This window comes from Phoca vitulina, unplaced genomic scaffold (assembly GCF_004348235.1).
Source record: "Phoca vitulina isolate PV1807 unplaced genomic scaffold, GSC_HSeal_1.0 scaffold4, whole genome shotgun sequence".
Classification (NCBI taxonomy): Eukaryota; Metazoa; Chordata; class Mammalia; order Carnivora; family Phocidae; genus Phoca; species Phoca vitulina.
This window is the reverse complement of record NW_022589707.1, coordinates 44261430-44286307: the sequence shown is the minus strand read 5'-3', so window position 1 is coordinate 44286307 and position 24878 is coordinate 44261430. Positions and strand designations below refer to the sequence as shown.

Sequence of the window (24878 nt, the reverse complement as noted above, 5' to 3'; positions counted from 1 at the left end):
CACTTACCCCATCTCCCCACCTCTCTCCCCTTCAGCAACCCCCAGTTTGTTTCCTATAGTTAAGAGTCTCTTATGATTTGTCTCCCTCTCTGATTTCATCTTATTTTTCCCTCCCTTCCCCTATGTTCATCTGTTTTGCTTCTTAAATTCCACATATGCATGAAATTGTATATTTGTCTTTCTCTGATTGACTTACTTTGTTTAGCATAATACCCTCTAGTTCCATCCACGTCTTTGCAAATGGTAAGAATTCATTTTTTTGATAGCTGAGTAATAATATATACCACACCTTCTTTATCCGTTCATCAGTGGATGGACATCTGGGCTCTTTTCCATATTTTGGCTATTGTGGACATTACTGCTATAAACATTGGGGTGCATATGCCCCTTAGAATCACTATTAAAACCTAAGTCTTTAAAACTGGAATAAAACATAGGAGATAATTTTATTGACTTTGAGTTTGGCAAAGATTTCTTGTAATAGGATATTAAAAAACATCAAGTATAAAAGAAAAAAATCAGTAATTTGGATTTGATCAAAATTTAAAACTTTGCTTTTCAAAAGACACTGTTACAAAAATGAAGGGCAAGACATACAGACTGGGAGAAAGTATTTGCAAAAGACTTGTATTTCGTTTACAAAGAACTCTTAAAACTCAAAAATAAGACAACTCAGTTTAAAAGTGGGCAGAATTGTTTAAATAGACATTTTATGAAATAAGATATCTATATGGTAAATAAACATGTATCTTTAGTTATTAGGCAAAAGCAAATTAAAACTGAAATGATATACTACTACACGCCCACAAGGATGCCTAAAATTAAACAGAGTGACCATACCAAGTGTTGACTAAGATGTGGAGCAGCTGCATCTCTCATATATTGCTGAGAGGAATGTAAGTGGAGCAACCACTCTGGAAAACAAAATTTGGCAGTTTGTTAAAAGGTTAAACATTTACCTGCCATGTGACCCAGCCATTTTTACTCCTAGGTAGTTAGCCAAGAGAAATGAAAGCATATGTCCACACAGAGTTGTATGCAAATATTCAAAGACATTTTATTTGTAATAGCCCAAAACTAGGAACAACTGAAATATCCATCAACTAGATGAATGGATAAACAGTTTGCTGTATATCCATTGGAATACTACTAGCAATAAAAAGGAAAGAACTATTAATACACCCAATAATATGGAAGAATCTTAAAATAATCCTGCCAAGCTAAAGAAGCCATATAAACTTCTGAAAAATGTACACTTACCTATAGTGACATAAGGGAGATCATTAATGCTCTGGGGTCTGAGGGTAGAGGGGAAGGGGGAGGGATGGATTACAAAGTGGCACGACGGAATTTTTTGGCATGATCACCGAGTTCCATTAGCTTGATTGTGGTGATTTTGTAGGTATATACATATATCAAAACTAATCATATTACTTTAAATATATGTAGTTTGTTGAACATCAATTATATCCAATAAAGCTGTTACCAAAATCATTGGGAATCTACCCATTTAATTATTTACAAGTTTTAGCCTTTTGTTGGCTTGTGTATTTAGAGCTCAGTTTCATAGAACCATCATAGTCATAGAAATAATTAAACTGGCATCATTTTAATCATTGCTTCAGTAATAATCTCTTTCTTCTTTACATCAAAGGGATGAAAGTAAATGTGTTGTATATTTTTATGTTCCTCAGAGCTCTCATAAAATATCATTTATGTATGGTAATAGTCTTTATTTCATCTATTTTCTTTCTTCATCAAATGGTAGTAAAGAGCTCTATATGAGTCCGTATACTATTGTACTGAATTTCTGCTCTTCTTTAATGTTAAGGTCTTTTAAAAATTAATTTAATTTAATTTTTTAAAGTAATCTCTGTGCCCAATGTGAGGCTTGAACTCATAACCCTGAAATCAAGAGTTGCATGCTCTACCAACTGAGCCAGCCAGGCACCCCTAAAACTTTATTTTTTAACTAACATGTAATACAGTTGACTATTTTTGGCATACAGTCCTTTGAAGATTTTCTCTTGTTATTTCCCTCTAAAAGCTTTATAGTTACATGCTTTACATTTAGATCTAGGATTAATTTTAATGTAGTTTTTGTTTAAGGAGTGAGGTTTATGTCAATGTCTGTGTTCTTTGCATATGGATGTCCAATTGTTCCAACACCATTTGTTAAAAAGACTTCTTTTTTTTTAAACAAAAATACAAGAGAACAAATCTACGCCTTTATTTATTTACTTTTCATTAAATTTAAATCCCTGAGGGGTACAGCATCACACAGATTCTGTGGCCACTGGCTTTAGCAGGAAGGTTGCTTCAGAATTTGGCACGAACCATGCCATTGTTTCCATGAGCACGAGTTACTTTTCCCCAGATTACTCTGGTTTTGTTTGGTTTGCCACCAGGAGTCACTGTATTGTTTCTTTGCTTTGTACACATAAGCACATCTCTTGCCTAGATAGAATTCCGTTTCATCTCGAGCATAAACACCTTCGATTTTAAGAAGAGCTGTGTGCTCCCTCTGGTTCCGGAGACCCCGCTTAGCAAAAATGGCCTTGGACCACAGCCTTCCAGACATTATTTGGTGTTATAGGAGTCCTGTTCCCAGCAGGCCTCCACAGACTCCAAGATGGCCAAAAAGACTTATTTTCTACTGACTTTCCTTGGCATCTTTGTAAAGCATTAGTTGGTCATGTTTGTGTAAGTCTGTTTCTGGACTCTTTATTCTGTTCCATTGATCTATATATTTATCTGTTTACTAATACCACACTGTCTTGATTATTGTATCTTTATGGTAAGTCTTAAGAATTGGGTAGTAGGTACAGGGTCAGTGGTCTGGGCCTGGGCCATTGTGCAGGTACGGGTGCTTGTGGCAGCCCGGCCCAGCCATGGTGCAGGTCTGGTACATGGATGAGTCCACCAGCCACCAGAGGAGGCCCCACCACACCGTGCCCGGCCATCTCGTCAGCCTGGAGCAGCTGCGCTGGCTCAGAGTTCTTTACTGGAAGCTGGCTGCTGACAAATATGAGAAGGATCAAGAATTAGAGAAGATCTGAAGAGAGAGAAACTACTCCTGGATGGATATAATAACCATATGTGAAGATAAACTACCAAATTATGAAGAAAAGATTGAGATGTTCTATGAGGAGCATTTGCACCTGGATGATGAATAGATCTGCTGCATCTTGGATGGCAGTGGGTATTTTGATGTGAGAGATAAAGAGGACCAGTGGGTCCTCATTTTCATGGAAGAAGGAAACATGATAACTCTTTCTGCAGGGATTTATCGCCACTTCACACTGGAGGAAAGGAGCTACATGAAGGCCATGGGGCTATTTGTGGGAGAACTGGTGTGCATGGTGTACAACTGGCTGGCTGACCATTTCGAGGGCAGTACATGGAAATTTTGGGTCAGACAATGTAGAGGTGCTTCTGGGACCTAGCTCACCCTTTGCCCTTGTGAATGTCCTGAACATGATCACAACAGAGAACCAGTCCTTTTCCCTTGCTTTTATATTGTAGACTTGGGGCTAGGTGAGCTTTCCTTTGCAAGATTATTTGATTAGAGTATGTTTAAATGAAAGGAACTTTATTATAAAAGTGATTTTTACATGGGAGAAACTGAGAATGTGGACAAATCTCATTCATCTTACCTAATTCAAGATCAGTGGTCAGCAACCCTGTGTCAGCACATGCGTTCACCTTTAACCTGAATGAGAGTCATCTCCCCAAATGTAAGTGCCACGCTGCTCCATCTGGACCTGGTTTTTTGTAAGCAGATGTTGGTTGATGCCATGCCTACTTTGTAAGAAGGTGTCATAGTTGATGATGGTACTTGCCAGGTAGAAGACACTTCTCTCCCAGAACTGGGCGGGGAGTGCTGTTGGGGGCAAGCTCTCATATTAGTGGGAGGATACTTGGAGTTGCTTATGCCACTTTCTTGTTCAAAATAAAGTAGGTGCCTTAATTTTATACTCTTGGCTTGGAGTCCTTATATTTAGGTATGTATTATTCATTAAATCACCCCATTTAGAAAAAAAAAGAATTGGGTAGTATAATTAGTGTGAATTTCTTCGTCAAATTGTTTTAGCTATTTGGATATCTTTGCCTTTCTATATACATTTTCAGAAACAGCTTATCTATATGTACCAAAAACCCTGCTGTGATTTTAATTGGAATTGTATTAAATCTGTAGGTCAATATGGGGAGAATTGACATCTTTACCAGGTTGATCCATGAACTCCATTTATTTAGGTTTTCTTTGATTTTTTTTTAAATTTTATTTTTTAAAGATTTTATTTGAGAGAGAGAATGAGAGAGAGAGAGAGCACACGGGAGCGGGGAGGGTCAGAGGGAGAAGCAGACTCCCTGCTGAGCAGGGAGCCCAATGTAGGACTCCATCCTGGGACTCTAGGATCATGACCTGAGCTGAAGACAGTTGCTTAACCAACTGAGCCACCCAGGCGCCCTGATTTTTTTTTTTTTAATCAGCTTTTGGTATTTTGAGCTTAGAGATCCTATATGTTTGTTATTAGATTTATACCTAAGTATTTCATTTTTTGGAGCTATTGTGATATTTTAAAAAAGTTTTATTATTTTTTTTTAGTTCAAGTTCTTTTTATTTCAAAATAATTATTTTATTGATAGGAAAGTTAGTTTAGTACTAAAGATTATGTATACTTTGATCTTCCTTCTCAAAGAATTAGGCAAGTTATAGCAAAAACATACAGTGCAAAATTTATAAAGTGACAGGAAGTCAAGACCTACGGGCTGTGTTTGAAAAGGCATTATTCAGAGTTAAACGGGAACCATTCATTATCAAAGGATCATATTTCCAGGGCCATGAATGGATGACTATCACTTTATGGCTTTTAAAAGTTTTAGAATTAGCAAAAATAAAAATAACAGCTTATTTGATATTAAAACTGTAAAATAGACTAGATATTTTGGTCACATCATAAGATATTTTGGTTTTGAGTTATTTTTTGTTATGATACCCAGATTAAATGATGGAAATATTCTGAAGATTGCTTTCAACTACAGAAAACTAGTGTTTGAGTGTTCACGACCCTTCTACCTCCAGTAAACCATAACTTTTCACTGGTACATTTGAAAGGTTGTTTTGTCTTAAAGTCATTTGTATTAAGATTCTTCAATTCTTGGGACACCTGGGTGGCTCAGATGGTTAAGCATCTACCTTCAGCTCAGGTCGTGATCCCAGGGTCTTGGGATTGAGTTCCACATTGGACTCCTTGCTCAGCAGGGACCCTCCTTCTCACTCTGCCTCTTGCTTCCTCTGGTTGTGCTTTCTCTCTCCCTCTCCCTGACAGATAAATAAATAAAATCTTTTTATGTTGTTGTTTTGTTGTTTTTTTAAGATTTTATTTATTTATTTGAAAGAGAAAGAGCACAGAGGGAGAGGGATAGGGACAAACAGACTCCCTACTGAGTGCAGAGCCTGATGACCCTGGGATCATGACCTGAGCTGAAGGCAGATGCTTAACCAACTGAGCCACCCAGGTGCCCCATAAATAAAATCTTAAAAAAAAAAAAAAAGATAAAAAAAAAGATTCTTCAATTCTTTTTAGGTTACAATGAAATTCTTTTTTTGAAAGATTTTATTTATTTTAGAGAGTGCGCGTGTGTGGGCATGCGAGTAGGGGAGGGGCAGAAGAGGAGAGGGAGGGAGAGGGAGAGAATCTCAGGCAGACTTGGAGTGAGCGTGGAGCCCGCTACTGGTTCCATCTCATGACCCTGAGATCATGACCCTGAGATCATGGCTTTAGCCGAAACCAAGAGTCAGATGCTTAACAGAGCCTCCCAGGGGCCCCGGTTACAGTGAAATCCTTAAAGGCTTTGTTGGAAGCCAGTTGTAAAAATTAGAGCAATTCTGACATTGTTATATTGAAAAAATGTTTTCAAAACACAAAAATTGTGTTTGTGTGTGGGTGCTGTGAGGAAGCTGAATAATTTAAAGAGAAGTAAATGGTGCATTTCCTTTATTCAAATGACACTTTTTCAGCCTACTCTTATCTAAAATGCAACCCTTTTCCCTGCTTTAGTTTTCTCTCAACGTACTATATATTTCTTTTATTTATGTTTATTATTGTCTGCTTCTGCCAATAGAATGTGAGCTTCTTGGGGGCAGCTTGTGTGTCTTACTTGCTGCTATATCTGCAATGTGCTGGGTGCAGAAGAGACACTCACATATTAATTGACTGAATGCATGTCTTTATGGTATCAGAATGAATGTTTAAGTTTTAGCCACAATTATGTACTGAAGTAGTAGGCTTTTTTTTTTTTTAAGTATACCATGTTTTCTTGGTGAGTTCATCTATTCATTTCTTATTTATGCCTCCTTGTGCAATTCTTTGGAGCCTTGTTTGAAGATTTTTTAAAAACTCCAACTCATAATGTATTTCTAGGAGATGTTAGTAATCATACTGATCCATTCAACAACTAACCTTGGGTTTTCTGGACCTTCTTAACAACTTGAGATGCATACCTTCTTGCAATTTCAGTTACTTTCTAAAACCACGATTTTGTGATCCTCTGTAATTTTTCTTTTACAGAAGTAGAATCCAATCCAGTGCATTTTTATCTTGACAGGATTCCCTAATCTCTCATTTTACTATAACGGCTCTTAAATCTCCAATGTTTTGTGCACTTGTATCAGCAACCTCCTAGCTTCTCTTCTTTCCTTCATCGACCTTGAACCCCATCATAGAACATCCAGGCTGTATTCTCTTTTACTCCTTTTCTTCTCTTATATAATCTGCTTTTCGAGGCATATCTAACCTTATCTTCTATGAGCTGTTTGGTGAGAAATCCTCTTCTTAGAAAGCCTTGCATGGACATGTTTAACACTTCTTTTTAGAATTTAGGTGTACTTTTCACACATTATGCTTTGTTTTGATGCTTAATCCAAAAGTAAGAGACAGTGGGAAAAATAATATTCCACATCCTGTCATTTCTTTAGATCTAGCTTATGTGGCCTGTGATGTGTGCATGTCAGGAACATTCCAATAAGGAAGAAATCTTAGGAGAAGGAAAAGGGGTGGTGGCAGCCCCCTAAAATCTGGAAGTGATTCTAACATTATAAGCAGATTGAGTGGAATTGATCTCATTGTTGCAGATGGGATACTGGAGACTTAAGGGTTCCAGACTGAATGGACCCACTAATATTTCTAGTGTTCTCCTCTGTACAGAAATTTCCTGTTTCTGGACCTCCTTTGAGACCCAGTCAAGAACCTGAGACTCATCATTCCTTTTTTATTGGATCCAAGTGCAGAGAGCTTGGAGGAGTTCACCTCCCAAAGTGTGTTATTTTTGAGGATAGTTTATTCTGTTTAACTATATTTTTACTTTTTATTGTTTTTTCATCCCTGATGTTTCAGTATTTCTTCTTTTGTCATTTCCTTTGTTTTAAGAACTTCTTTTCACCACTTCTTTAAGGTAAGTTGGCCAATGACAGATTCTTAGTTTTCCTTTATCTGAGAGCATCTTGATTTCACCTTCATTTCTGAAGAATACTTTTTGCTGTGTATGGAATTCTAGGTTTATATTTCTTTTTGCACTTGAAAACTGCTGTGCCACCTTCTTTGAGGCTTCATGGTTTCTCATGAAAAATCCACTGTCATTTAAATCATTTGTTTCTTGGTAATGTGATGTTTTTCTTGAGCACTTTTACAATTTTTCCTTGTCTTTAGTTTTCTGCAGTTTGATTATAATGTATCTTGGCATATATTTTTTGGGTTTACTCTCTTTGAGGCTTGCTCATCTTGAATTTGTGGGTTTATGGTTTTCACCAAATTTGTAAAATTTGGTTCAGCAATTATTTCTTCACGTATTTTGTTGGCCTTACACTCTTCTTTTTTTCTGAAACTCTGATGACATAAATTTTGGATCTTTTTATTATTGTTTCACAGGTTCCTGAGGTTCTGTACATTTTTTGGTTGCTGTTCAAATTGGGTACTTTCTATTTTTCTTTAATTTCATTGGTGTTTTCCTCTGTCATACTCCTCATGCCATTGAGCCAATCCAATGAGTTAAAAAAAAAATTCTGTTCTTTTTCAGTTCTAACATTTCCTTTTGGTTTTCTTTATATCTTCTGTTTTTTTCTTTGCTGAGTTATTATTTTGTTTGTTCCATGAGTGTTTGTGATTGATCTCTAAGCATTATTACGGTGGCTCCTTTAAAATCTGTCAGATAATCCCTACATCTGTGTCATCTTGATATCTGTTGGTTGTCTTATTCAGGTTGGGATTTTTTTGGTTCTGAGTTTGACATGTGGTTTTTGATCGTATCCTGAACATTCGGGTATTATGTTCTGAGACTCTGCATCCTATTTAACCTTCATTTTTTGCAGACAGGCCCCCAGTTAGGTGTATTGTACAGTTTCAGATATGGTTAGATCTTCATCTCCTCTCTGGGCTCTGCTGACCCCCCAGCAAAAACAGAATGCCGACTTGCAGTGAGTGCCTTGCCTCTTCTCATTGTTGCTGGGTGGTGGTGGAAATTCATCTCTCCATTGAGTCCTGTTGACACTGGGGAGCAGGAGCCATACTTAAATTACTGCTTTACCACCACCACCTTGTTTTACTTCCTTGTGCCTTGTTGCTACCTGGTAAGCATGGAAGTTCTCTTTTCCACTGGGTCCTGCTGACACTTGGGGAGTGGAGAAGGGAAAATAGAGTCTCACTAACACTGCTTCACATTGCTTTGTTCCACTGTGTTGCTTCTGAGTAGGATTGGAAGTTAAGCTTCCCTGCTAACTGACAGTACCAGTTTGGTAGAGTGCCAGCTAATGCCATCTCACACTGCCTTGTTCTGCCTCTTTGTTAATGGTGGGGGTGGAAGTCCAGCTTCCCACTCAGCCCTGCTGACAGTGGATGGGAGGGGAGAGTTTTTCATTTGGTATTTGGCTGGAGTAGGGAATATTACCAAAAAGTTTTTCTGCTGCTGGACCACTCTCTTCCCAGTTCTTTGGCTAGAGGGAGCAGGCTTTTCTATGGGCTTTTTTTGGATCCGTGGCTCTTCGTGTTTCTGAATTGCAGGCTTCTCTAGCACTTCCTCTGGGATATAGGAGGATCAAAAGGAAAACTCAGGAAATTCACTATTGTGTCATTCCTCAAGTTCCAAGGTGTCCCTAGCTACTTCACTTTCTTCTTTCAACTTTTCAGAGTCTTCTTATGTTTGTGTGTTCTATTATATCCAGATTTTCTTTTTTAGGACTGATGCTGAATGGGACTACTTAATTTGGCTGGAATGCCTTGAATGCCTTTATACCTTGGAAGCCGAATGCTTTTGCACAATGTCACCACCACATCAGTTTCATTTCTTTTGGGTCCTCAGTGCTTTCTTTTAGTCCTTTTACTTGCCCACAGCCAGCTCATTCTCATATTTCCCTCAAAGATTACTTTAAAACTTTTACTGCTTTCCTCAAGCACCTATTGAAATCATACCCTCATTCTTTTCAGTAGACCTTGCCTCTTCTTTTCTTCTTCTTTTTTTTTTTTAAGATTTTATTTATTTGACAGAGAGAGACACAGCGAGAGAGGGAAGACAAGCAGGAGGAGTGGGAGAGGGAGAAGCAGGCCTCCCGTGGAGTGGGGAGCCTGATGTGGGGCTGGATCCCAGGACCCTGGGATCATGACCTGAGCTGAAGGCAGACGCTTAACGGCTGAGCCACACAGGTGCCCCATTCTTAAAAAAAATGAGATTATATATGCTTTCTCTCAAATTTCATTTCTTCTGTTTACAAACTAATCATTTCTTTACCCTGTCTTCTGTCTTCTAGTCCAGTTTCAGAGAAAGTATTCCTTCAGTGCAAGCCATCCACATGTGGCCTTGACCCCATTTTCTCATCTTCTATTCTAGAACATCACTTTTACCCTACTTTTATCTTGCTTGTATCTTCAATGTATTTCTTTTTATTCTGCATCTTTCCTTCAGCCTAAAAATAGGGTTATTAAGTCTGGTATATCAAAAAACAAACAAAACAAAAAATCCACAGTAATTCCTTTACCCATTGTTTTCTGTGACACATCTTAGTTTTTTTGACCCTTGTGATTAGGCTTTTTTTTTTCTATTTTTTTATTCTTTTTTTTACTTCCTGTTAACTGTTAGTGTCCCCAAGGATTTTGCTCACATTCTACTAAAATTTTCACTGTGTACCCTTTCCTTGGGTGTTCTTATTTACTTTTATAGTGTCTAGTACCATTTATTTATTAGTAGCTCCCACATTTATGGCAGTAATCTGATGCTCTTGCTAGAGTTTCCAATTGTGTACATATGCTTTCCTGCTGGCTAACTTTACCTTAATTTACTAGATACTTTATCTTGTTCCAGAAAGGATACAAGGCAATCAGTTCACAGAACTGCTTTAAAACAGAGCAAGACATGATAAATTGAAAGTAGATAAGAAAGAAAAAAAGGGGGTGGGGGCGCCTGGGTGGCTCAGTCTATAAGCGTCTGCCTTCGGCTCAGGTCATGATCCCAGGGCACTGGGATCGAGCCCCGCGTCGGGCTCCCTGCCCTGCGGGAAGCCTGCTTCTCCCTCTCCCATTCCCCCTGCTTGTGTTCCCTCTCTCGCTGTGTCTCTGTCAAAAAAATTAAATCTTTAAAAAAAAAAGAAAGAAAAAAAAGGTGTGGGGGGTTCCTGAGTGGCTCAGCGGGTTAAGCGTCTGCCTTTGGATCAGGTCATGATCTCAGGGTTCTGGGATCAAACCCCACATCAGGCTGTCCACTCAAAGGCGAGTCTGCTTCTCCCTCTCCCTTTGTGATCTCTCACATTTTCACTCTCTCTCAAATAAATAAATGAAAATCTTAAAAAGAAAGAAAGAAAAAAGGGCGTGTGAACAGAGAGTTGAACCATGAATGAGAGTACTACAGAATGCACACCACAGGATGCCTGGGTGGCTCCATCAGTTAAGTGTCTCACTCTTGGTTTCTGCTCAGGTCATGATCTCCGGGTCGAGCCCCGCATTGGGCCTCTGTGCTCAGTGTGGAGTCTGCTTAAGATTCTCTCTCTCCTTCTCTCTGCCTCTCTCCCTGTTCTCTAAATAAATAAATAAAATCTAAAAACAACAGCAACAACAAAATGCACGCCACAGAAACCTGTTGAGAGCTGCTGATACACAGTTCCCGTGCTGCCGTTCCTTCCGTGTAGCAGACGCTGCCAAGTGAGCGGCTCACGTTCACTGAGCTTGGGTATGACCTCAAAATAGCATCCGTGAGGGATAGTGTTGACTGAAAAACAAGCCTATTTCCCATCCTTGATGAATATATTTTCTGTGGATAAACCACTAGGATTGCTGTAATCTTTCTTCTAGCACTTATAAGAAAGGAAATCTAGTCTGTCATACCAACCATTATATCTAAGATAAAAGCAGGCCAGTTAGGACAAGTAAAGCTGTTGTCTTAGTTTTTGTTTTGTTGTGGAAAGTTTTACACAAAAACAAAGAATAAATAATGAAACCCTTTATACTCTTCAGTCAGATTCAGCTATTGTCAATGTTTAATTACCACACTACTCTTAGTGATAAAACTAGGGGCTCTCATAAAGACAGCATTTCACATTGCTAATGCAGATGTCCCAAGTTACCTGAAATTTAAAAAACAAAAATAGGTAACACTTACTGAGTGCTTACTATGTATCAGTTACTTTGCAAGTATTTATCCAACTTAATTCTTGCAGTGGCCTTATGAGTGAGGAAACTGAGGCAAAGAGAAATTAGGTGATTTGTCCAGATCCAGTGACTGCTAAGAGATGGAACCAAGATTAAAATCTAGCCAGTCTGTCTCCAGAAGGCGCACTCTTTACCACTACCCCACTTCTCCCAGCCTTCCCCGAACAGTCTCTTCTAGTCATCTAAGCTGACAACTTGTAGTCTTCTTTGACTCTTCCATCTCCTTCATCCCGCCCTTCTAGTTAATCATGCTTTGGCATTTTTACTATCTTAGGACTTCTCAAATTTCTCTTTTATCTCTTAAACTAGTTCAGTATCTTGTTAGTAAGAGCTTGTTAGAAGATAAGGATTTTTAGAAGATAAGACTTTGTTAAATAACTAAAAGTCAACTGAGTAAATTTTAAAGATCTAATTAGCTTTATTAATCAGTTCACTAGCCGGTCAGCATCCCATCTAGTAAGTAGAAGAGAGCTCCAAAGTGTTACAGAACAGAAAAGGCTTTTAAAGGTAAAGAGGGAGTAGAAATAAAGGTGAAGAGGGAGTGGAAAAAAAGTTATTTGCAAAGATTCCATTGTTTTAGGCAAGATCATCCTCCTATAGGGAATGGAGAGGATCTGTCAGTAAATTTCTTTGTGCTGACCAGGAAATTCCCATGTGGGTTAGTTAGAGGTTACATTCCTGGGGGAGTGAATGAAACTGCAGTTACTAAAATTAGGTAGTAAGTCATGGTTTACTGACATGGGACCTTAACCTGAGTGACTCCATTTTTTGAGCCTGTGATTTTTCTTTTTAATGCCTTCTAATTTATAAACTGCAGTTTGCTTTGCTTTGATGCAGGATAGGACATAGTGTGAGGACTCTGTTAGTCAGGGTTCAGTCAGGAAAACAGAAGCCACAGTTTACATATTTCAGTTATAAGGGTTTTAATATGGGAATTTAAAGCTTTCATGCACATTGGAAGATGTAGGATAATAGAGATAAGGGAAATAGTAATCTATTTCAGCATGTAATGCTGTTTTGTTTGTTTTGTTTTTTAGATTCCACATATAAGTGAAATCATATGGTATTTGTCTTTCTCTGACTTATTTCTTCATATAATACTTTCTAGGTCCATCCATGTTGTTGCAACACTTAAGGTGATTATTGATACGTTGGGGGTAAACCTACCATTTTATTATTTGTTTTGTTCTGTTTCTTATTCATTGATTTTTCTTGCCTTTCTTTGAGTTACTTGAACATTTTTTAAGAGTTGATCTTGATTTATTTATGGTGTTTTGAGTGTATTGCCTTCTATAGTTTTCTGAGTGGTTGATATGGATATTATGATATATGTATGTATCTTATCGCATTCTACTGGTATCAGTGTTTCAACACTTTGAGTGAAGTGTAGAAGCCTTTTGTTTAGGTTCCTTCACCCTATCCACTTTTTTTTTTTTTTTAAAGATTTTATTTATTTATTTGACAGAGAGCGACACAGCGATAGAGGGAACACAAGCAGGGGGAGTGGGAAAGGGAGAAGCAGGCTTCCCGCCGAGCAGGGAGCCTGATGTGGGGCTTGATCCCAGGACCCTGAGATCATGACCTGAGCTGAAGGCAGCCGCTTAACTGACTGAGCCACCCAGGCGCCCCCACCCTACCCACTTTTAACTATCATTGTCTTAAGCATCAGATAGTATAATGTAATAACTTTTGTTTCAGTCATTGTATATGATTTAGGACACTTATGATGAGAAGGATAATCTTTGGCATTCCCTCATATTTCTGTTCTTTCCATTGTTATTCCTTCTTGATGCTCTAATACTCTTTTTAAAATTCATTTCCTTTTTTTTAAAAAAATTTTTTATTTATTAGAGAGAGAGGGCATGAGTGGGGGGAGGGGCAGAGAGAGAGTGAGAAGGAGAAGTAGACTCCCCACTGAGTGGGGAGCCCGATGTGGGGCTCAATCCTAGGACCCTAAAATCATGACTGAAGGCAGACACTTAACCAACTGAGCCACCCAGATGCCCCCAAAATTCATTTCTTTTTTGGGTGAAGTACTTCCTTTAGCCAGTCTTTAAGAATGTGTCTTCTCGTGACATATTCTTTTAGTTCTCCTTCATCAGTGAACATTTTGATTTTACCTTTTTTCCTGATGGATAATTTCACTAGGTATAGAATTTGTGGTTGAAAGTTCTTTTCTCTTAGCAGTTGAAAAATGTTGTGCCACTTCCTTCTGGTTTCCATGGTTACACATAAGAAATCTTTTGTTACTCAAATTGATATTTCTCTGTAGGTAATGTTTTTCTTGGTTTGCTTTCAAGTTTTGTCTTGTTTTGTTCTTAGTTTTCAGAAGTTTCATTAATTTGAGTTTATCCTAGTTGAGTCATTTTTTTGTTGTTTTGGTTGTGGGGATCATAAGACACTCCAGTCCTGGGGTCTTTAACCAGTTTGTCTTCCTCTTTACTCTTTCAGAGACCTCCTTTGGTTGTGTTCTGTTACTTCCAACATAGTTTTACTTAGTGGTGAGGAGCAGGAAGAAACCATAAGTCCTTTTGCTCATTTTTAAATTACAATGTATGGAATTTATTTGGGTCTGGATTTAAGTAAACTATATAAAAGTAAAATAATTTCTGATATTTATGGGATGATTAAAAATTTGAAAACTGGGGGTGCCTGGCTGGCTCTTGATCTTGGGGTTGTAAGTGCGACTCCCATGTTGGGTGTAGAGATTACTCAGAAATAAAATCTTAAAAAAATTTTTTGAAAACTAGATATTTTATACAGGCATATCTTGTTTCATTGTGCTTCACTTTATTGCATTTTGCAGGTACTGCATTTTTTTTTAACAATTGAAGGTACAGAATTCTGTGTCAGGCAAGTTTATTGATGCCATTTTTCCAACAGCATTAGCTTACATAGTGTGTCTGGGTCATATTTTGGTAATTCTCACAATATTTCAGACTTCTTGATTATTAGTATACTTATTGTGATCTGTGATCAGTGATTATGACTCACTGAAGGTTAGATAATGGTTAGCATTTTTTAGCAATAAGGTATTTTTAAATTAAGGTATGTATATAGGCTTTTTTAGGCATAATGTTACTGCACACTTAATCAACTGCAGTATGATATAAACACAACTTTTACATGCACTGGGAAACCAAAAGATTTATTTGACTTGCTTTATTGTGATATTTGTTTTACTGTGGTAGTCTAAAACCAAATCTACAATATCTCTGAGGTATGCCTGTATTAAAGAATTACTAAAAAAAAAAATTACTGAAGTTTTAGTGTGATGATACTGTGTCAAAATAAAAGACTTTAACTTTTAGAAATATGAACTAAGGGGCACCTGGGTGGCTCAGTCGTTAAGCATCTGCCTTCAGCTCAGGTCATGATCCCAGGGTCCCGGGATCGAGCCCCGCATCGGGTTCCCTGCTCCGCGGGAAGCCTGCTTCTCCCTCTCCCATTCCCCCTGCTTGTGTTCCCTCTCTCGCTGTGTCTCTCTGTCAAATAAATAAATAAAATCTTTAAAAAAAAAAAAAAGAAATACGTACTAAAATATTTACAGATGAAATTATGAGATGGATAGGATTTACCTCAAAAATAATTTATATAGGTTTATGTATAAGGTTGATGGTTGTTGGGGCTGGGTGATGAATACATAGGATTCAGAATATTTTGTGTATGTAAGAAATCTCCATATTTAATAGTTTTAAAAGTTTAACGTGTTTTTCTTGAACATAGGTTAAGTATTAGGGAGGAAAGAAACATGCTTGTTTATTTTCCTTGTACTTAGTGTATGAAATCAACATTGTATAAGCTACTAAGTTTTGATATATTTGCTTGTAAGGTGAGGAAGTGTTGAAATTGCTTATAGTGTATTCATCAACTCTGACTGATATTTGAGGAGCCCCAAGAACTGTTTAGTTACCTGTGAACAAGTAGTTATTAACATGAAAGTGTTTTTATCCTGTAAGAGCTAATGTGTGTTAAGTGAGCTCTTCTCTTATCTCCAGAATATGAAGAATTCCAGGTTTGACTGTGCTGTAGGATTGGTATTTTGTTACATTGGGAATTTATCCATTCTCATTTTCTTTAACAGCTTTCTGTTCAAAATCAGAAATTTGAAACAAATGAAGATGGAATCCCAAAAGTGGATCAGTTTCATTTGGTATGTGACCTTTTTGTCATTTACTGGTTGGAAACATATGGTGTAGTTGTAACAGTAATGTAAACATAAATATTTGGCTGAAGATATCCTCTGCTTTTTGTAAGAATGCAAAATAGCATTCATAATAAAGAAATATTGAAAAAAATTCAAATGCCTTACTTAGACCACTGTCAGAGAATTACTGCTAGAGAATATTGCTGGATTGTACATTTGTCACACAAATTATATAATATTGTAAGTAATAATTAAAGAAAAATAGTCTTTGCTTTATCTTTCAAGATAATATATTAAAATTAATGTTTTGCTAATTTATATAAGTGTCTAGCTGTGTCTTTTCTTTGTCATCTGTCATTCATATTGCTTTGCCATTTATGTATGTATTCAGCAAACATATTTTAAGGATCTATTCCACACTAGGAATTGAACTAGATGATGGATTACCAGGATTGCAGCATTCAATAAATGAATAATTTAGAAATGTGAACAGGTAAACAACCAAGATCTCTAAGTAGGGTATTAAGAAAGTACTTTGGAGGAACCTAATTTTTAATTCTGCAGAGAAAGGTGGAGAGAAGAGAGGTAGGTAGAAAATACCACCAAGTAGTTTGAGGTGAATCTTCAAGATTGAATTAGGAGTTTATAAGAGGTAGAATGAAGTGGTGGTATTCCAGGTAAAGACAATAAATAACCTGCACTAAGACATGAAAATATTAAATTCTTTTGAATGGAATAGTCCCGTATGACTAGATATTAAGAGGCTATAAATATGGCAGTAAATGAGTTTATGGAAGTATAATAATCAAGCTCTAAAAGTTCTCATGCCATTTTTTTAAGAAAGAAAATATTTATTTAAAAATATCTTATAATTGTTTTTATGACTTTATTTTTTTAAGAGCAGTTTTAGCACAGCGAAATTAAGAGGAAGGTACAGAGATTTCCCATATACCTCCTTCTCCCACATATGCATAGTCTATCCATTAACATCCCCCACCAGAATGGTACATTTTGTTACAGTTGATAACCTATATCGATACATCATTATCACCTAAAGTCTATAGTTTAGATTAGGGTTCCCTCTGGCATTGTGCATTCCTATGAGTTTGGACAAATGTATAATTGCATGTATTCACCACTATAGAATCATACAGAGTATTTACACTGCCCTAAAAATCCTCTGTGCTTTGCCTGTTCATCTCTGCCTTCCAAAACCCCTGGTTAACATTGATCTTTTTACTGTCTTCATAGTTTTGCCTTTTCCAGAATGTCATGTAGTTGGACTCATACAGTATGTAGCCTTTTCAGATTGACTTTTTTCCACTTAGTAATATGCATTTAAAGTTCCTCTAGATCTTTTCATGGCTTAATAGCTCATTGCTTTTTAGTGCTGAATAATACTCCATTTTCTGAATGTACCACGGTTTTTTTTTAACCTATTCACCTACTGAAGGTTATCTAGGTTGCTTATGGGTTTTAAGGCAGTTACGAATAAACATCTATGTGCAGGTTTTTGTGTGGACATAAATTTTTATTTCATTGTGTCAATGCCAAGAAGCACAGTTGCTGGCTTGTATGGTAAGAGTATGTTTAGTTTTGTTAGGAAGTGCCAAACTGTCTTCCAAAGTGGCTGTGCCATTTTGCATTACCATTCCTGTTGCTCCACATCCTTGCTAGCATTTGATATTGTCAGTATTCTAGATGTATAGTGGTATCTTGTTTTAATTTACATTTCCCTGAGACATGATGTGTGGAGCATTTTTTCATATGCTGATTTGCCATCTGTGTCTCTTCTTTGGTGAGGTGTCTGGCAAGGTCTTTGGTCCATTTTTAAATCATGTTGTTTTCTTATTGTTGAGTTTTAAGAATTCGTTGTATATTTTGAAGAACAATCCTTTATCAGAAATGTCTTTTGCAAATATTGTCTCACAATCTGTGGCTTGTCTTTTAATTTTCTTGACAGTGTGTTTTGCAGAGCAGAAATCTTTAATTTTAATCAAGTCTAATTTATCAGTTTTTTCTTTCATGGCATTTGATGTTATATCTAGAAAGTCATCACCAGACCCAACTTCGTCTAGGTTTTCTCCTATGTCATCTTCTTTTTTTTTTTTTTTTTAAGATTTTTATTTATTTGTTTGACAGAGACTGCGAGAGAGGAAACACAAGCAGGGGGGGAGTGGGAGAGGGAGAAGCAGGCTTCCCACTGAGCAGGGAGCCCAATGCGGGGCTTGATCCCAGGACCCTGGGATCATGACCTGAGCTGAAGGCAGACGCTTAACAACTGAGCCACCCAGGCGCCCCATAGGTTTTCTCCTATGTTATCTTTTAGGAATTTTATAGTTTTGCATTTCACATTTAGATCTGTGATCCATTTTGTGTTTATTTTTGTGTACAGTGTAAGGTCTCTGTGTAGATTGATTTTTTGCATGTGGATGTCCAGTCGTTCCACTGCTATTTCTTGAAAAGGCTGTCTTTGGGGTGCCTGGGTGGCTCAGTCAGTTAAGTGTCTGCTTTTGGCTCAGGTCATAATCTCAGGGTCCTGGGATCAAGCTTCGCATCAGGCTCTCTTCTCAGCAAGGAGTCTGCTTCTCCCTCTCACTTTCCCTAGGTGCTCTCTTCTCTCTCTCTCAAGTGAATAAATAAAATATTAAAAAAAAGACTATCTTCATTGTATTGCCTTTTCCCTTTTGTCAAATATTAGTTGATTATATTTTATGGGTCTATTTTGTGCCATTAACCTATTGGTTTATTCTTTAATATCACAGTCTTGATTACTATAGCTTTATACTAAGTCTTGAAGTTGGGTAGTATCAGTTCTACAACTTGGTTCTTGAAGATTGTGTTGATTATTCTGAGTCTTACTGCCTCTCCATGTAAACTTTAGAATCAGTTTGTTCATATCCACAAAATAACTTGTTGGAAGTTTGGTTGGGATTGTACTGGATCTATAGATCAAGTTGGGGAGAATTGATCCTTGACAATATTGAGTCGTCTTATCCATGAATATGGAATATCTCTCCATTTATTTAGTTCTTTAATATCTTTCATCAGAGATTTGTAGTTTTCCTCATGTAGATCTTATACCTATTTTGTTAGATTTATACCTAAGTATTTTGTTTTTTGGTGTGCTAATGTAAATGGTATTGTGTTTTTAAATTCAAATTCCACTTGTTCATTGCTGTATATAGGAAGGTGATGGACTTTTGTATATTAGCTTTATATGTGGCAACCTTGCTACAATCAGTTACTAATTCCAGGAGTTTTTTTTCTGATACTTCCAGATTTTCTACATAGACAATCATGTCATCTGTCTATGAACAAAAACAGTTTTATTTCTTCTTTCCAGATTAACATGGTCTCATGCCATTTTGATTATTTGGACTGTAATGAAGGAACACATACAGTTTTATTTAACTCTGTAGTCCTTTAACTTATTTGACCACAGAAATAACTGTGTTTTATAACATCTAATGTCCCATGAAGTTAGCTTTTAAAAAGCACACATTAGAAATGATTACTAAGGAGCTTTGCCATACTTCTTGGATAAGAGTAAAAAACATTGGAGACAACTTTTGGGAGACTATGAAATTGTTTGTTACACGTACTGGCTGTAGTGTAGAATGGGATAGCAAAGAAGGTGATAGATAATACTTTATATTTCTGAAAAACAGGATACAGATTTCTTGTCATTAAAAAAATACCAGTACTGCTACCTTAGAGGTTGTAGCTTCATCCAAATAGAACACTTGAAACTCCTGCTTTTTCAGACTTGATATAAAAATTACATTGTAATAAATTATCCTGAAATTTAGCGACTTAACACACATTTACTCTCTTATAGTTTGTGAGTCAGGAATCTGGGCATAGCTTATTTGGGTTCTCTGCTTCAGGGTACAGAGAAGACTGCAATCAAGTTGTTGACTGGGCTGTCTTAATGCTTGACTAAGGAAGATCTGCTTTCAAGCTCACATGATTGTTGGTAGAATTCATTTCCCCTCTAGATCACCAGAAGTTGCCCTCAATTCTTTGCTTTAATGATCATGATAGCTTGTTTCATCAAAGTGTATAAGCAGAGAAAGGAGTAGAAAGTCTGTTAGCTAGACTGAAATAGTTTTTTCATAACCAACTCACTAGGTCAATCATACACTCAAGAGGAAGGGATTATGTAAGGATGTGAATACCAGGAAGTAGGGATCAATGGGCAACATCTTAGAAGTTGCCTACCACAGTTATATTCTGTTAGCTGTGTGCTAGGCCCTTTGCTAGGTGTATGTATAAAGAAGGTGAATAAATATAAGAAGTTCTTATTTAATGTGGGTAGCTGCTTATTGAGATCAAATTAGAAGAATATTTGGCTTATGTAGTATTTGTGTGATCTGAGGCAGCTGTTATTGCTGGGAATGGGGTTTTCTTTATGTGTATTTTGTAATCACATGTAGTTACCAAACATATGAGGGAACTATAATTTAGACATTACAGGGGCCATATGAAAAGTGGAGAGAAATAATAGAATTATGTAACTGACAGATATTAGAGGATAATTAATTCACTAATTCCCAGCCCCCAGAAGAATTTCTTTAGTAATAGGTCCAACAGATGGCCTTTAGCCTTTGCTTAAGTGCTTTTAAGTTCAGATAAATTCATTCTCTATTGTACAACTCATGTTTGTTTGAAGGTAGTTCCTTCAAATAGATGTTCCTTCATATAACATGTGTGTGATATAATATTCAAAAGTTACAAAAAGAAGCACATCCCTATTGATATGTTCCCCAGCTACCCAAGTCTCTTCTCCCAGTGGTATTGCTAGTTTCTTGTGAATCTTTGCAGAAAGCTATATGTGGAATCTAAAACAAAACAAAAACCAAAACCAAAGTCATAGATACAGAGACCAGATTAGAAGTTGCCAGATCATAGATACATACATAGAAAGGTCTATGTATGTATGTGTCCTTTTAAAAAACAGATTATTATTTTATTAAGTTTAAAAAAAAATTCTATTTGCCCTGTACCCTCAGTAAGGGCAGGAGCTTTGTGTTATGCGTCATTGTATCCCCAGTGTCAGTAGTTGATACATAGTGAGACCTAAATAAATATTTTTTGAATGAATGAATGAATCTTTATATTTTTTCTGGTAAATATTCTTCATCTACCATTTTTTGAACTTGCCTTTTTCTTCTATTTCCCCCCCTATATTTTCAACCTCTCAGGAATTCATTTTTGTATATATGAAGTAAGGTTCAAAAAATTTTTTTATATGTGGACAGATAGTTGACCCAGCACCATTTATTCAATAGTCAGTCTATCCCTGCTGATTAATAATGCCACTCTATGCTGTGCCAGATTTTCATGTACTCAGGAATCTGTTTGGGGCTCTATTCTGTTCTTTGGCTTGTTTATTGATCCCTGTGCCAACACTATGGGGTTCCATGGTTTAAAATATTGTATCTTTATAGAGAGAGGGCTTTGACTTTCCTTCCTTATGTTTTTCTTCCACATTGTCTTGGTTATTCTTGCCATTTTATTTTTCCTTATGAATTTTGGCACCAACTTGTTAAGTCCTCTGAAAAACATTGTTACTTTGTAAGTATTTTGAATAGGCTAATTTGAAGGAGAATTGCTGTCTTAATGATAAACTGTTTTTGTAGTTGGGAAAATAATACCTCTCCATTTTTTAAGGACATATTATTATTTTACTCTTTATTGTATTGCATTGATTATAAGATAGATTTTATTTAAAAACAATTTCATAAGTGGTTTAATTATATTCAAAAATATGTATATCGTGTAGCAAAACTTGATTATTTTTCCATTTTTAAAATTGAGGTGTAATTGACGCATAACATTAGTTTGACACATAATATTAGTTAAGTTTCATAATGATTTGATATTTGTATAGATTGGAAAATAATTACCACAATAACATCTAGTTAACATCCATCAGCATACATTGTTCTAAACATTTTTTTCCCTTGGTATGAGAACTTTCAAGATTTACTCTCTTAGCAACTTTCAGATAGGCAGTACAGTATTGTTAAGTAGTCACCATCCTGCTGTACGTTATATTCTCATGACTTATTTATTTTGTAACTGGTAGTTTGTACTTTTTTGACCCCCTTCACCAGTTTTGCCCACCCCCTTCCTACTCCCTTGCCTCTGGCAACCTCCAGTCTGGTCTCTCTATCTATGACCTTGGTTTTCATTTTTGTTTTGTTTTAGATTCCACATATAAGTGAGATCATGTGGCATTTGTCTTTCTCTGACTTAGTTCAGTTAGTATATTATGCTCAAGATCCATCCATGTTGTCACAAATTGTAAGATTTCATTCTTTTTTATGGCTGAATAATGCTCCCATTGTGTGTGTCTGTCTGTATGTATGTGTGTGTGTGTGTGTGTGTATGTACATACCATATTTTCTTTTTTTTTTTGCCATAGAATAGCACTTTATTTTTTTAAAATTCCAGTATAGTTAACATACAGTGTTATATTAGTTTCAGGTGTACAATATAGTGATTCAACAATTCCATACATCACCCAGTGCTCATCATGACAAGTGAACTCCATGATCCCCATCACCTGTTTCACCCATTCCGCTACCCACATTGACCCTCTGGTAACCATCAGTTTATTCTCTATAGTTAAGAGTCTGTTTCTTGGTTTGTCTCTCTTTTTTCTTTCTTTTGCTCATTTGTTTTGTTTCTTAATTCCATATGAGTGAAATCATATGGTATTTGTCTTTCTCTGACTGACTTATTTCACTTATTAGCATTATACTCTCTAGGTCCATCCATGTCATTGCAGATGGTGAGATTTCTTTTTTTTTATGGTTGAGTAATATTCCCATGTGTGTATGTGTGTGTGTGTGCGTGTGTATACCACATCTTCTGTATCTATTCATCTATGGGTGGACACTTGGGCTGCTTCTTTAATTTACACCATGTTTTCTTTATCTGTTTATCTCTTGATGGACACTTAGGTTGTTTCCATATCCTGGCTATCATAAATAATACTGCAGTGAACATGGGGGTGCATGTATCTTTTTGGGTTAGTGTTTTTGTTTTCTTCAGATAAATACCCAGATGTGGAATTGCTGGATCATATGGTAGTTCTATTTCAAATTTTTTTGTGGACCCTCCATACTATTTTCCACAGTGGCTGTACCAGCTTACCTTCCCAGCAATATATATAAATTTTTTTTAGAGGGAGAGAGAGAGAGAGCGCACATGAGCGAGCACGGGGGTAGAGGGGCAAAGGGAAAGGGTGAGAGAGAATCTCAAGTAGGCTCCATGCCTAGTGTGGAGCCTGATGTGGGGCTCATTCTCACAATCCTGAGATCATGACCTGAGCCAAAATCAAGAGTTGTATGCTTTTTCTTTTTTTAAAGATTTTATTTATTTATTTGACAGAGAGAGAGCACAAGCAGGGGGAGCGGCAGGCAGAGGGAGAAGCAGACTCCCCTCTGAGGAGCCCAGTGCGGCCCTCGATCCCAAGACCCTGGGATCATGACCTGAGCCAAAGGCAGACGTTTAACCAACTGAGCCACCCAGGCGTCCCCAAGAGTTGTATGTTTATCTGACTGAGCCACCCAGGCACCCCTAGATTTTGTAATTTTTAGTTATACCTGCTGAAGGTGCTGTCTTTAAATATGTTTAGAAACATATTCTGTAGAGTGCAGTATGGGCATCGGCATTCATTCATCAAGTATTTACTGAATATCTGCTGTATCCCTGCCACTGTGCTAGTTGTTGGGGATGAAGTGGTAAATTAAAATTTCTGATCTTAAGGATCTTAGAGTCTAATGAGGACAGTAGCAATAAACAGGTGATTTTTATTCAGTGTGAAGTGTGTTCTGTTTGGAGTCATCATAGAGGGACCAAAAAAAGGCATACCCAGGTGCTCTGTCAGGTGGAAATAATGAAAGAGCAGTATTATCGTGTTGTTTACATGTGGTAATACAAACAACTTTGAAATAGTTCCTTGAAATAGTGGTACCTAATAAATTCTGGCTCCCCATAATGATGATGATAATGGTAGTGGTGGTAGAGGAGCTCCTGGAGATCACTTCAAAACTGAAACCATAGGCAGTTGACCAGTAAACAAGGTTGCCCTTCCAAAGAAGCTTCACTGTAAAATTTTCAGTGTCAAACTCTGACCAGTGCCATAAAAAAGAGGAAAAAGGGTAGTCTTAAAATGTTTTTTTTTGTTTTTGTTTTTGTTTTTGAATTTCACTTGTTTTTGAGATATTTCAACTGTGATTATCTTTCCTATTACAGTTTTTCCTTGTGATTTAAGTCCATTGTTTTATTATTGGAGTAATAATTCCAATAAAAAGTAGTTGAATTTTATAGAAATCTTATAAAATCTAAATAGGAAAAATTGATGTTAGCTTTGTATTATTGATTAAAAGTGTTTTTGAAATGGATCCTCCTTCCTTATTTCAGGTTTGTCCTTTTGTTTTGATTTTACTTTTGTTTTGTAACCTGTCTTTTTCCTTGCAGGATTATAATGTCAAATCCCTCCTCTATAGCTTGATCTATTGTAGAAGTTCAATGACTGCTGAGCAAGTTTTGAATGCTGAATGTTTCTTGGTGCCAAAGGGGAAATCAACTCCAAACCCAGAGAAAGATACTGAATATACCCAATATAAAGAAAAAGAAGAATTAAAGATGGAGAACTTGGATAAATATAAGGAAAAGACAAGAAATGATGAAGCCAACTTTGATTGATAGATTAGTATTTTTTTTGTTGTTACAGATGTTCCTTTTAAAACTTTGTTTAGTTTGGTTAAATAAACAGAAAAAAATCTGGAAGTGTTCTGGAGCTAGTTGGGTTGTGTCTTTGGTATTCCAGTTGTGAAAAATAAAACATGTTTGGCTATGCAAAAAATTGTATAGTTTGAAATTTCATTTAACTGGAGTTGTTAAGGAAGGATTTTCTGTCTATAGTACTTTTTGAAATTGCGTAGACTATGATACTTGTAATAGAAAAGGTTATTAGATATTGGACAAATCCTATACAGATTTTCAGTTATATGAATCGC

At 36.6% G+C, this 24878-nt stretch overlaps 1 protein-coding gene and 2 pseudogenes across 2 annotated transcripts in view; 2 read left to right on the top strand and 1 right to left on the bottom strand.

Annotated features, from left to right (window-relative positions):
* Positions 1 to 24564, top strand: part of STK31 (serine/threonine kinase 31) — an 81789-nt gene extending 57225 nt beyond the window's left edge. Inside the window, exons 23-24 of one of the 2 annotated variants that reach the window (XM_032401217.1) lie at positions 15778 to 15846; positions 24337 to 24564. In XM_032401217.1, the coding sequence (XP_032257108.1) occupies positions 15778 to 15846; positions 24337 to 24564 (297 nt within the window). The remainder of the gene's footprint in view (positions 1 to 15777; positions 15847 to 24336) is intronic. The other variant, XM_032401218.1, reaches the window with a different exon arrangement.
* LOC116630506 lies at positions 2254 to 2581 on the bottom strand (annotated as a pseudogene).
* Positions 2892 to 3446, top strand: LOC116630498 (annotated as a pseudogene).
* Positions 24565 to 24878: the final 314 nt, after the last annotated feature.